This window comes from Convolutriloba macropyga, chromosome 2, assembly GCF_964194025.1.
Source record: "Convolutriloba macropyga chromosome 2, txConMacr16.3, whole genome shotgun sequence".
Taxonomy (NCBI): domain Eukaryota; kingdom Metazoa; phylum Xenacoelomorpha; order Acoela; family Convolutidae; genus Convolutriloba; species Convolutriloba macropyga.
The window spans coordinates 21,340,046-21,354,945 of record NC_134469.1 but is presented as its reverse complement, the minus strand read 5'-3'; the positions used below and the strand labels follow the sequence as shown (position 1 = coordinate 21,354,945).

Genomic DNA, 14,900 nt, shown 5'->3' with positions numbered 1-14,900 from the left:
AGTAGACCCACGATCCGCCGCGGATGCACATGCGCTTGATAATTTTGAAAACACCACAGTGCATGATGGAAAATGGTACGATGTCGGAACTCTATGGGCTGAAGATAACATCGAACTGCCTAACAATTACTTCTCAGCGCTGTTAAAATTAAAATCAGTAGGAAAGCGGCTTACGAAAGACAAGCTTTTACGGGAAAAGTATTAAAAAACTATCGAAGAGGACTTAGACAAGTGCTACGTAGTAAGGGTCGAAGATGCTCATAAGGTGGGAAGTCACTCGGAACGATAGTGGTATCTACCACATCATCCGGCTGTTTATCAGAACAAGCCAGGAAAGGCTTGTGCCACATCAAACGTTGTGGTACACCAGCATACGCGCCACATCTTTGGGGCAAGAGATTTACCTACCTGCGCCAACTACGCACCTCAGCGCACGGCAAGTGACAATGGTAAGGAGTACCCAGAAGCTGCAAATGCCGTCCTTGAAAACTTCTAAATGGACGATTACTTAGACTCAGTGGAATCCCCCCAGAGGGCCCTCATTAGGTCGAAGGAATTGGTACGTCTCCTTCGCCTAGGTAGATTCAATCTTACTAAGTTTGTAGGCAATGTACCAGATCTGGCTGACCGAATTGATGGGTCTGCTCAATCCACTTAACTGAAATGAGAGTCATCGTTTCATTCATGGAGGAATCAATGTACGTGCTTGGGTTTAAGTAGGATCACAACAACGGTACTCTGGTTGTGAGCAGAGGTACTAACAGCATCATCTTGAAAACTTTAACACAGCGCTTGGTCTTAAGCCTTGTGTCAAAGGTCTATAACGACCCGCTTGGTCTTGTCGCACCGTTTACTGTTGGTGCTCTGTTAATTTTGAAAGACAATTGGCGTGTCATTGACAAAGTTGGGATGAAGAGTCACCTAAAGACACAATTGACAGATTCCTTGCCTGGTGTGTTGAATTGCCGCAGTTAGCTGATATCACTATACCAAGAAGTTACTTTTCAGGACCATTCCAACATCTTGAACTCCACATGTTTTTTGATGGCTCGCAAGACGTATTCAGTGCAGTAGGTTTTCATAGGGCTCAAGTATTTTGCACTTCCGAGGAGATTACAACAGAGCTGGCGTTTGTCTTGGGCAAGGCCCGTGTTGCACCTATGCAGGTAATGACATTTCCTAAGTTAGAATTACAAGCCGTTCTCCTCGCTGCCCGTTTAAAAAGGGAAATCTGTTGCGCATTAACGGTGAATGTGGATAAAGTATTTATGTGGACAGATAGTTCCATCGTCTCGCAGTGGATAAACTCAACAAATAAACACTCTATCTTCATCGCAAATCATGTTAATGATATTCTGGAGAAGACCAGCGTTGACCAATGGAACCACATCGCTCTTTATGATAATCCGGCAGATGCTGGCACGCGTGGTATGTCAGCTGAAGTTTTGCAATTCAGTATCTGGGTCAGGGGTCCTGACTTCTTGAGATCTAAGCAATTCACTTTCGTACTATATACTGACGTCGTTGATAACATCAAGCTCGAAGTGGTTACCAAGGAACAAGATGATGACTCCATCTTATCTTTAGCCGCATCCATAACCAAGCGCCTGGAGTAACAAAGCATTAATCTAATCCCGTTTGACAAGTTCAATTCTTATCAAAAACCCCTTCGTATCACTGCATTTATGCTCCGTCTTTTACCATCTCATGAGAGTCACCGTACTGTAGACGGCAGCATAGCGGACCCCGCTGAGCTTGACGAAGCCGAGCGTCTTCACCAGTACCTGGTTCAACTAGAATTCTTTAATACCGAAAGAATTGATCTTTTTGACAGCAAATTCGTTAAGAGGAGCAGCCGCATTGTTCAATTTAATCCGTTTATTCTGCATCATGACCTCTTCCGTTCTTCTGATCAACTCCGCCGGCTAGTGGAAATTGACTTTGACACTAAACATCCTATCGTGCTGGATCCGCTTCATACTTTTAACTGTTCCTGCGTCATACTCATCTGAAGAACCATCATCAGGGCATCGATTACTTGCGTTCAAATGTTCAGGAACGTTATGCCATCCTTAAACTACGTTCCACAGTGCGTTCCATCAAATAAAACTGAGTCTTTTGCAGAAAGTTTCGTGCAGCAACCATTCAACCGATCATGGCAGACCTCCCAAAGAAGAGACTTGCATACCAGTCTCCTCCCTTTAACAACACCAGGGTTGATTACGGCCCATTCTACGTCACCGTTCGTCGGACTAGAGAGAAGAGGTGGGGATTTCTCTTCATTTGTCTGAATACTAGTGCTGTCCATGTTGAAGTTGTTCCGTCCATGGACACTAGTTTCTGTGTAATAGGAGTAGAGCGGTTCGTCTCCCGTCAGAGTACTCCCGCTATCATTTGGTCAGATAATGGTAGGAACTTTATTGGAGCGGAGAAAGAGCTCCGTGATTGTACCGAAAAATGGAATACGATTAACATTGCCGCCGAACTTGCACAAAAGGGCATTAAATGGAGGTTCAATCCGCCCAGTGCACCAAAGTGGCGTCTGGGAGTGGTTGGTCCGCATATTTAAGAGAGTACTCTCCTCGGTATGCCTCGCCTCAAATGAGGTGTTGAACACTATCTTTTGTCTCGTTGAACACGCACTAAACTCACGTCCCTTAACGCCCATAAGGGCCGACCCATCCGACCTAGGCGCATTAACACCTAATCATATTCTACTTGGTAGCCATGCAACCGGAACTCCGTCTATTGTTGGCCTCGACGAGATTGATCATTTTAAGCGGTACGCCCGTGCACAGTCCTACAGCCAATGCAATTTGGGCACGTTGGCTTAACGAGTATGTACCTGCGCTGAACCGTAGATCTAAGTGGCAGAGGCCTGCCGAGCAGCACCTCAAGGTCGGTGATTTAGTTTGCATCGTTGAAGAAAGCAACCCAAGGGTTACTATCCAACTGATCAGATTGAAGAACTCCGTTACAACTCCGACAGCGTTGCCCGCTCCGCCGTCGTACGCACATCGTCCGGATCGCTCGTCCGCCCACTCGTTAAGTTTATACCGATCCTCCCAACATTCTCTTCTGGGCCGCAGGACGTTACCGCGTAAATGAGCAACGCTAATTATATAACCTATCGAGAAAGATTTATTACGTAACTTTTTAACCATGTAAGCCTTATATCCGTCCTTTTATACGTAGAAAGTTCAGAAAAGTTCGTTTAACATAACTTTCATTGAGCCTACTAATAAACTAAATCGATTGCGCTCTTTTTAGGCTTAATATTTTTATGTTTCGAAACGTTATCGGTGAGCTATCTGAGTCGAAAATCGGCTCACACAAATTACCTGCTAACAAATACAGATAGATTTGCCGATTCTTTTTGATGTGCTTTTTGCCTTGATCTGTTTGAATACTGTTGACTATCTCGATGAATTTAAACTTACGATAGAGTTTATTCAACTATAACAGCACATAGGTTCATCTTATTTAAAAATTTGTCACATTTGATGATGAGCCTCAGGTTTTAAAAAATCAGTTTTTGATGGGAGTATACTTCAACTTAATCACAGAAAATTTGAGCAAAGAAAATAATTAAAATTGCAAAGTTATTATAAGATTTTTCAGTTTGAGCATGAGAACTTTCAGCATAGATTTCTCACTTTCAGCATTTGGTTGAAAAATTAAATCTTATCAAAACACACGAGCTAAATAAACATTAATAGCTTGAAATGAAAACAGTTTTTCGACATTCTAAGAAAACTTTAACTGCAACTTAATATGTCTTCACGTGTTTTGAAATTAGAACTTTTTTAACTTTTGCTCTTCGGTTCTTGTTAGGAGAAGAAAAAAATTTCTCTTTTGTTATTAGATACATTCCTCACACAGATGGGTTGTAGTTCTTTCTTGGCTTGTCCGATTTTCTTAATTAATCAAATGCGCTGTCAAATTAAGAGAAGCTTTCACTCTTTGTTCAACAATACTATTCAAAGTGTTATAATTTCGAGCAAATTACTGCTTACTGCATTCTAATAGATATCAAACAAATTTGATGTCATTAATTGTTCTAGAAATTATTTCAATCTGTCAGTATAATCTGAGATAAGGTTATATTCGTTGGCTCTATTCAAATCGATCGACTCAGGACATCTTACTGTAACAGCGAATTCGCAATTAAATGAAACAATTAATGTTGGTTGGTGTTCAGTACAGGTAATGCGTCCAATTATAGAAAAAATAATATTTAATTACTGAGAGACAGGGCAAGAGAAAGAATTAGAGAAAAAGTCAAATTAGAGAAAAGTAAACTAAAGCAGCAGCTAAGATAAATTAACCACGAATTATCGTTAGCAGCCTACCTTAATTCAAAGATGAATAGTACTATTCAACTAATTCGACCAAGATCGGTTAACTCACACGTCTCTATTCATTAATTAATTGATACAAGTCATACTCCAAAAATTGCCTCTTAAAACACTATAGTTATTTCTCATTAATATAATACCGGTGGTGAATTCCCTCCCCTTCCAATAAGGATGTAGTATTGGGAGAGGAGGGTAATTAGGAACCATCATGATCATGAGTAAATGGGAGTAAATTGTGAAGAAGAATTTTCTTTATATCTAGTATAGAATAGTTCAATTGAAATGAAAACAAAAAATTACACTATATTTTTCGCATCCCTAAATCCCATTTCATTGTATCAAATTAGAGCGGGCTGCTACAGATCACACCATACGGGATCTCTTTAGGTATGCCGATCTAACTTGATAAAAGACATAACAAATCGAGGGCAAAGATATATGCCTAACACCTGTTTGTGCTATAACTCTCAATTTAAAGACTGGGGGCCGAAACATTATATTTATGAAAGAGTAAAAATAAAAGCGTATTAATTACCAGGGATGAGCTGAAAGGCGATCGTTTTCACACTTCTTGTTGAGCGTTGATGAATTGTTAAGTTAACCGAAAAAACTTAGAAATATAAAATAAGAACTTAATATTTATTTTGCAAGTTGCTAAATTGTTGTTTACTGTTTAAACAGTATATTTTCAAAGGGAATTTATTCAACACTTACTCAAAAAGAAAAAGGACCGTTTTCTGCGGTATAGCTCAGAACAACAGCAATCTCATCCTGCTTCTTTTTCTCAATATTATCAGCGGAGCATCGGGCCGATAGGGGCGGAAAACCACGTTCATGTGCATAGTGAAACGGTTTCCTAATTTTCCTATCGGCAGAGAAACGGATACATCTAACTCATGAAATTTTTACTGCTTATCTCATAATATTAGTATTGTTTTTTTTCTTTAAAAAATTTTAAAAAGGGGGAGCCTTTGAGCCTGTTACATCCTTGGGTAGGCGCCTTCTGCTCTTGTAACCTTGAATATTATGGGTGAATTTATTGCTTTTCTTCAGATGCACCTGCATTGCTTTTAGTAGTTACCCTGTGTTGCAAATGATAGTCAAAGAGCAGGGAAATTGAGCACCAATAATGGTGCCTACTAATATTTAGTTCTAATTCTAGTTTGGATTTGGTCCTGGATAACCCAGGCCTAAACTGGGGCTCGTTTTTTTTTAGAAAAGTAAAGTCTCAAGTGATAATATATTGTTAGCCTAAGCGCGCGTTAATTTGTTTGGTGGGTGCTAAGAGTAGTGGTAATTAACACTTAAATGTATGCGGTCGATTTGTTTTTCAGGATTAATTATCCGTTCGTTCGTTTAGAGCAGCTCTGTAATACTATAATTGTTATTGTGAAATTTCAGAGTACTTGAAAAATGTGCTTGTATCTTTAGCTAACGGTTGTTATGCTTCGATTTAACAATCCATTAACTCTATTGGCTCCTAATATTTAGCAAGTTTCCCAACAGCCAAAGTACCACTTGATCGGGCATCTTTTTGCGAAATTTTTCTGATTTTAATTCACCCCTCTACATTTTTACCCCTCTCATTTACCCACTTTGAATTCCCCCATATGTATCAAAAATTTCTGAAAAGTAAATCTGAAAACTCTCAATCACAATTAATTTAACATTGGCATAAGTGTTTTCAACGATTGGTAACTAAGCTGAGAACAGCTTAATACAAATGGCGCAGATGCGCACGCGGAAGATAGTCGATTATTAGCCCATTTTGGTAGTCCGACTCAAATTACATGGTATTGAAAACACATAACATAGTCTTTCAAATTATCTACACAATGGTCGTACAGGGGCCTGCCCGGGTCGAGGAATTTGTCAAAAATTATGTCAGAACTGCGCTGAAAATTGCTGAAAAAAAGTATTTTTCAGCGGGTAAATCTTACACATTAATCTGCCTAATCTGCTGAGGCATAAAACCAAATTACTTGATTGAATGAAACCAGGTAGCTTAAGTATAATTATTTTCCTTCCGTTACATATGATGAAAGAGTGACGCTTTTCACTCGGTGTGTTTTTCAAAAAAAATGAATTTTCATTTTAAAAAAAACACGCATTTTGATTGATTGATGAGTTTTGATTGATTAGTGGCTCTTCATAAGTGCAAAAGTTGAAGGATCCTACATGCTGACTACGTTATAAGCAATAGTGAGAAAAAAAATTGCACGTAAAATTATGTAAGAAAGGTGCTGAATCAAATGCTGATTTTATGCAAGAGGAGCGCTGAATTGTGCTTAAATATTTTATTTCAGCGGATTCAGCACCTTTTATCGATTTTCAGAGCAATCAGCACAAACCTTACGTAATTTCAGCACATTCAGCTGATTTCTTACAAAAAATATCCGCTTACAGCTGCTGACCCCTCGACCCGGGTGGTCATGTCAACGATATGATAATAAATGAACATCTGGGCTATAGGGTCTGATAATAGGTCATTAGCTGCACAATTGGCCTGATCAATGACCAAGTTAGTCTGTTCATAGGGCATATTCTGGAAAACTCCAGCATGGGTAGTAAAAAAAATAGACGAATGAAACCTTAAGTTTGATGTTCTCTTTGGTCAATCCAATTCTGGATGTGGACTCCTTGTTCAAGTCACTGATCTGTCTGTTCTTCTGCACCAGCTGGTCTTTCAGCATGTTCAACTCTGAGTTCAGACTCAGTACATCTTCTTTCGAGTGGGCCAGTTGGTTTTGGAGGTCAAGAAGTGCGTCATTGTCCAAAATTGGCTCTGACTTTGCTTCCTTCTCGGCATTTTTGGAGGCTGGAATAGAGAAGCACTGTTTATGTCATTATAGGTCAAATAATTAGCTGTCTGATCATCTGTAACACAAAAACCACAAACACATTCATCACAAATGTATACGGGCTCATGGACACAAACACGACAGTTTTCTCGTCCATATGTGAGAAACTCAGACGCAACGCAAACGCATTGATGTTATTCTTATCAATTTATGAAATTTGTGGTTGCATTCGGCTGCGAAATAAAGTTAAGAAAATATTAAAATCACAGGTATGGTCAGACATCCTCGGTTATGAATTAAGGGATCTTTTCCGTTTCTCATACCCCCCACCGCCCCAGCTCAGTGGGTGCATAGTTTTTGCACCCACCAGACGCACCTGCCATCTTTTACATAATGATTTACTGTGTAATGACACGTGCTTTTTAACTGGGGGTGCATAACGTACAGGGGACACAAATGGAAAAGATCAGAATTAAGAATCTGAAATGTTGTTCTTACCTAGAATATTCGCTTTTTCCTTTTGAATTTCAGCTTCTTCTCTGGCACTGATTTCGGCAACCGTCAGTTGATCCAGTTCTCTCTGTCGCATCTGAAGTGAAATGCGTATAATTGCACCGATCATATATAATTCTTTTCAGTCACAAAATGACCCCACATTTGCTTTTTATGATGCTAAGCATCTGGTTCCCAAGGATTTTTAAGGATATTCGCAAAGTCAAGGGATTTATCCACTTGATATTTTGGCTTCGTGGTAGGAAATAAGCAAGCTTTTTTATACCAATTGCAGAAAATTCTTTTTTTTGCGTATAACAAGAACCGAATCTAGCGTTCCAGAGGACAATTATAACTGCCCTGGATGACCACCATTAAAATTTTAGTAATCATACCAATTCAAAAATGATTCTTGGTAATCATGATAGGTCATATATGTTTTTATGGAATCTTGGTAATCATACTAAGATTACACAAATAAATTCTATGCCTAAATTAAACAAAAAAAAAACAAATTTGAGCAACGTTTAAGCCAGAGAGCGTAAAATTGGACAAAAAGACATGTACATATACCAAGCCATCTTAGTTATCATACTAAGCCATACATGGTTTTTAAGGAAACTTGGTAATCATACTAAGATCATACAAAAAAGTTCCATATCCAAACTAAACCAAACAAATAAGTGTGTGCAAAGGCTTAACAAGATACCAAAAAATGAAGCAAATACAATTAGGCTTAGCAAGATACCAAAAACTGAAGAATATACAATTAGCAAGTTGCCAAAAACTGAAGTAAATACAAGCAAAACTGTTGCACAATTGGAGCCATCTTAGTAATCATACTTAAACATGCATTTTTTAAATCGAAAAAGTACAATTAAGTCCTGAAAACATTGAAAAACAATATTTTTTGGTGGCTCTTTCTACGCAGATAATTACCTCCAAGAGATATGTTATAAAAATTTAAATTTAAAAACCTTTTGACCAATTTTTTTGTATTTGGTACCAAAAACACCGTAGCTAGTAGCTGAAACTTTAGAAAGCAAAACTTTTAAGGGTTAAGTGGATCAAAAGTTCTTTTGCTTTGTTTTGCACAAGAACCCTCAGTAACACCTTCAGATATGGTACAATTATAAAAAAACGGGACCATGATTGGAGAAAATTGTGAAGAATTGATTGGCTTCATCAATTAGTTGCACTTTTAGTTAATTCTGTTCTAGTATCCGTAAAAATTGAAACTTTTGGCTCTATTGATTATTCAGCTAAAAATTTAGTGATTTTCTTTCTTGTCTAACTAATCATCAGTAGAGTAAAAACGGTTGGTGACTTTTCACATTTCAGATGGGTTTTAAATGGTTGCTGATATCGTGAGACAATCAGATTTCGTTTTTAAAACTTTATCGTCCTCTGAACCTGTCCAAGTTATTCTTTTTTTGCTATTAATGTCTTTAGTCAACTGCAAAAAAAGATCAACTATAATAAAAGTTGAGAGAGAGTCAATTCTTAAAATTTTTATCTGACCGATTGTATGTTCTTAAACCAAATTAGTAACATTTGGTTCTTGTTTTTTGTCCCGACTTATCTGGGACTCTTTTTTGTGCTTGTTTTTCCCCGGTTTATCTGAGACCTCTTTTTCTCTTTTTGGTGCTTCTTTTTAGTCCTGACTCATCTGGGAAACCCTTTGCCTGTTTTTATTGAGATCCATGTTTCTGTTTGTTTTAAAGCGCTGCCATGCTTGAATGGTTTAATTGGGAGATATCAATTCAAATCTTTCCGTGGGTCTCATGTTTCTTCGAATGTGCTTCGTGTTTCTCGCTATCCATACAAAAATCTTATATAAATATTTGTCATCATACAAATTATTTTCTCAAAATTTATTTTTAAACTTACAAAGACCATGAAAGATTCTTATTGATCATTAAAAGACCATAAATGATTCTTAGTAATCATAGAAAGATCATATTTGAATCTTAGTAATCATTGCAAGATCATAAATCAGGAAGCTGATTGTAAAGCTATATCCCGTGCCAAAAATCCAACTTCAACCATGTCAACATTATTTTAAATTTTGTAGCTTTTTGGGACCTTAACTAAAATTGTGGAAGTTGTGAACGTCCTTGTCAAAAGGAACGCGTTTTTTTAAAACTCATACAATAGGATATCTGAAATATTTCGCTTTAAAAATATGAATAATTACCGTCTTTGAGGCTCACCAAGAGAAGCAGGTTGTACTAACACACAATTTTCTTTGTTAGTAATTTTTTTGGCTGAAGACCACCACATTGACAAGGGTTTGGTTTTTAATCTGCATGGTTGGTGGTTGACATAGTTCATCCAAAAATAAAGCCTGATGCATTATTTTATTGATAAAAAAATCTTGCAGAATTTGTTTTTTCTTAACTATTTCTGGTTTTCTTTGTTGTCTTAGCAGTACAGCGTCTTACAACACCTCCTCGAAGATAATAGTGTATAATTTGAATCAAGCTAGTCAGCGAAAATGCGAAAAACTTAAAGTACCAACCACAGCGGTCAATCAGGCTCTAAAAGATAGTTTAATTTCTATTAACACAGAGGTATATAAGCCACAAAGGAAAAATCTCAAGATCACCCGCAATGGAATTTGAAAAGTGTATTTTTTTCAAGTGTGTAAAATTATTTTCAAAATAACAGCCAGACGAAACAATCATCAGCAACAACCAGCAGGAATTGGGAGAAATTGGTAATTTAACATTCAGCTGTCTTCAGGAAAAAATTAATTTGCATTCAATGGGCACGTTTATTTGTCACACGGTAGACTTTTGAGATATATATTAGGCATCATTATGCCGAAAAACGGGGATTGGCATTGACTGTGCTTTGTTACAACCTACATATCAACCCTTTTAAAAGCAGCCAACAGTTACTCAAATGGCTAAAACCTGGGTACTATCACTATTACGGCTCATTGCTCCGACCCCACTTGTGGGGGGAGGAACTATTTACTCAAATGGGTTTTTTTGTTCAGACAATTTTGGCCGATCGATATATTCATCCTAGAGAAATGTTAATGGTGTCATTAAACAGCTGGTCAAGCGTAGAATTCGAAATTAAGATTTTTTTAAATTTCGTTTTTTTTCGAGGAATTATCGAGGTTTAAAATTTTGCTTGATCACGTGATATTTGGCATGATTTTGTTAACTTTTAGGGGAATTTTCATTCAAATTAAGATTTTTTCTATGAAAATAGTATTCCACAATTATTTTTCATGTCTCAAATGAATCAACTTTGTGTTCATGATAGACGAAAGGCGAAAAAAGGACTAGTTCTGGTCTCATAGGGAAGTTTATCATAAAAAACCGAATTCTAATTGAGAGCTCCTTTTTTAGAAAACGTTTCATATTTTTTTGTTTTTTAAGTCACCTAGAGGCTAGTCACTTCTCATATTGAGGTTCTTTTAATGTCAAACCTCATTTATAGTTAAATGAAGCCAAAAGAACAAAAAAACGTTATCAAGGAATCGCTCATGTTTTGTTTGGCTTCGACTCTGATTTTTAATAAGTTTAATTCAAATTTTTATTTTATTTTTTAGGTATTACAAATTTTTTGTAGTCCTATGGCATATGCTACTTAATTAAAAGAGCAATATGTGTAGTAGTGAAAATTAAGCAATCCCATCTAGTGCTTTAAATGGACAGCAATTGGCTGTTAAGACTTTAAAAATAAATTTTTTGAAAATTTTTTAACATTAACCAATCAAAAACTATTTTCGTGACCTGTAACTCGGTCTCGGTATTTACAGGACGCCTTCATTTCCTGCTGCAACCTAAACTATTCTTTTCAGCAGATTTATCTTCTAACTGCTGTTCATTTGACTTCAATGCCACAAGAATGCAAGAAAAATTTCGAAAATTTTTGGTTATTTTCATTTATTGGTAACTTTTGAAATCTTATCACATTATCTTAATATTGATAGCTCCCAATGGCTTAGAGAAGACTTTCAAAGTGTCACAGTTAAAATTTCCAGAGAAAAACATATGGTTTAAACAGCTTCGACATTTTCTTTTTGCAATTTTAGACTGAATTATTGGTTTTTGCCTGAGTCATTGACTGAATTATTCTCGCAATTTTAGACTGAATTATTGGTTACTTGTTGTTTTTATAATCAAAGAACTTAATGTGGTTTCTTACTGCTTACCCGTGCCTGACAAACATCTTTGTCCTCCCATCGAGGCATATCTGGGCGTATTTATTAACATCCGTTGAAAGTTATTGAATTTAATGGCTGTCAAGTCTTTGAAATTATTTTTTCGAAAATTTTCTGGAATTTTAACCAATCAAAAACTTTTTTTCGTGAACTATATGTCAGTCTCAGTAATGTCAGGACTCTTTCGCTTTCTATTTCAACCAAATTTTATCAACTTAGCAGTTTTATCTTCTATCTGTTGGTTTTATCACTCGATGCACGAGTTTTCATATATTGTTTTTAAATTTTTGGATATTATTTTTGTAATTTCGGTTAATTTTGAAATCTTATCACATTATCTTAATATTGATAGCTCCCAGACGCTTAGAGATGAAGTTCAATGGATCATAGATAATGTTTTCAGAGAGAAGCTTATGGTTCAAATGGCCCCGACACTTTGTTCTCGCACTTTTCTGCTTAGTTTTTGGATTTTGCCTGTATTTGTTGCTGTTTTCCTTGTCAATGACTTGTTGTAATGTCCTATTGATAACTCATGAAAGACAAACATTTTTGTTGTCCCATCTAGGTTTAATTTAGCGTATTTAATGGCTTCAGTTGAAATCCATTGAATTTAATGGCGTTGATACTACGGTTTTGTGGCAATAATGTATTTGTTCGAATTTGTTTATTTTTGAAGTCTCGTTGTTAAAAAAGAAGAATCCCATTGCTGTTCAAGATTTGTTTGAAAATAAAAAAAGTTTTTAATAAAATTTCATTTTTAATGGCTTTTCGAGCGACAATTTTCTCGCTCAACTTTTTTTTATTGAAATTGCTGTTTTTGCCTGTTTTTTTATTTTTTATGTAGCCGTAAAATAGTGACCGGTCCCTTAAGCTTGTAATTATCTATTGAATGAATGACGTTATCGAAGCAGTCAGTTTACAGCGAATAGTCACAATATATGCTATTAAACAGTTTTCAAAAACTTTACAAACTTTTTGGCTTTTGTTGTTCTTTTCGTCAATTTGTAACTTATTCTCATCATTGAGGGTTCCCATCCGATTGCAGGTTTTTGAAAAATAAGGACATTATGCCGTAACTGCTTTGTTTTTTGCGCTTTTACAATATGCTTTGACAATATGCTTTGACAATATTTGCGCTTTTAACTGCTTTGACAATATGCGCTTTTATAAAACATTTGTGATTGGTATATTTGTTTCTCTTTCTCTTCTTTTAGCACATTCGGGTAATAACAGATCCCAATGATATTCATATGTGGCCCAAATAAACTTACTTATTTTTTCAGTATAATATTCGCTGAATTAGTATATATAGAAATTGAGAGAAAAATGCATTTTATTAAGATAATAGCTAATGGTTTTAATGGCTTCAATGATTTGTGTTTTCAAAAATTGGTTTTCAATTTTTTGAGTTTTTCTGTATCTATAGTCCTTTCCCATGGCTTAGTCTAACCAAAGACAGGTCCCATTGGTTTTATATTGATTTTTTACTAAGTTTATCAGGAATAATTTTTGTCATAAGCGGATGATTTTTAAGACTTTTGAAAATATTTGGTTTGAGAAGTGTTGATTTATTTTTGAATTTTGCCTCATTACTTCTCTCTGTCGACTTGTTACTTAGTCTCATTAAAAAAAATTCCATCTGCTGTATAGTTAAGGAAAATTAAGTTTGTGTAGTTAAGGTTTTATCTGATTGCATTTTGACGTTGTTAGTAGGTGCTTTCAATTTCAGATATTCAGTTTTTGCCTTGAAACTTTTGTTTTTGCTTATTTAATTGTTTGTTTTTTTTCTCGTAATCTTTTCGATGGCAGATCTCGTGGGTGTTGTAATGAGGCATGGCCTTATGTAATTCGATTAGACGTTATGTTTTGTTACGAGTTTTTTAAACTCAAACATCTATTTTTTTATCTCATTTGGTTGACAATCAAGTCAAAAATAAAGATGAGCTCGGGTCGGAGCATCATGTGCGAACGCACATTAGCGAGCCTTCTTTGTATGTTTTACAGCTTTAATGGCCATCTGCTGCACAAAAGTCGAATTAGGAAAGAAACAAAGAATGGTTTTCTCCTTGTATTACTCTAAGACAGCCAAATAGAAGGAAGTTTCAAAGAAATGCAAGGAGGAATTTGTGATTTTTCAATTAGTTTATCTCAGTTCTTGGATTTGTTTTTGCTTTCGGGCTTCTTAGAAAATCTTTCGATATTTTGTTACGAATTTGTGCGCCCGCAGTATATTGTTACTGCCACTCTCCCTCCCTGTTTCTCCCTTTATTTCACGTCTTTTCTTCTGCTAATCAGACTTTTTTTCTCGCAACAGAGTTTTATCTATTTTAATTGTTTTAAGTTTTTTCTCAAGCTGGAATAGTTGAATATATTTTGGAACTTTCATTAGATCAATATTCTTCCTGTTTTAAACTAGTTTTTGGTTTTTACATTTGTGATTTTTTCTTGTTTAGGGGACTATCTGCTGCTTGAATGCTCATTGTTCAAACAATGTTATCAAGAGGGCTCCGCCTGACAATTGTAGGACCCGGAAACGTATAGAGATTTGCCTATAATACTGATAACAGATTTTAAATCTATTGGGCTTCGGTCCATTTTCAAGTCTGCTTTTTGGGGTTTCCTGACAGGTGACGTTCTCATAGATTTGCCTGTGCCTGCTCGTTGTTATTTTGTGATGAAGAATCTGGTATACTAAGGTCACGGGTAACTGTTTATGAATAGAAACTTGAGGCGAAATTTAGTAACAAAAAATTGTCGGCATCTCTTTAATATCTTTTTAATTTGGAGTGGGCAGATAGGTGTAGCTTCTATTAAATGTAGCCTCGAAAAAAATCCGGCTTCAGCCGTCAATGTCTTCTAATTCTCATCACCTTTCATTCACATTTTTTCATCTACAAACTCAGGTATTCATCGTTTATATTAAGACTAATGTTATTCATAAAGTCAATTCAAGAGTTTAGAATTCGCTGAACAAGTTTCACCTAAAATAGACATTGTTGACGTTATGCATGTTTCATTGGTTATGCTGGAAAAATTTTCAATGAATCTTCTGATCGGCGAATGTAT

General features: G+C 36.1%; 1 protein-coding gene across 3 annotated transcripts in view; it reads right to left on the bottom strand.

Annotated features, from left to right (window-relative positions):
* The window catches only part of LOC142357984 (uncharacterized), a 126,396-nt gene that overhangs the window by 16,351 nt on the left and 95,145 nt on the right, over positions 1-14,900 (bottom strand). For 2 of the 3 annotated variants that reach the window (XM_075409466.1, XM_075409479.1), the window contains exons 10-11: positions 7,658-7,748; positions 6,950-7,176 (exon numbers count right to left, since the gene is read on the bottom strand). The exons of the other annotated variant lie outside the window; for it this stretch is intronic. In XM_075409466.1, coding sequence (XP_075265581.1) covers positions 6,950-7,176; positions 7,658-7,748 — 318 coding nt within the window. The remainder of the gene's footprint in view (positions 1-6,949; positions 7,177-7,657; positions 7,749-14,900) is intronic. 3 annotated transcript variants of the gene reach the window in all.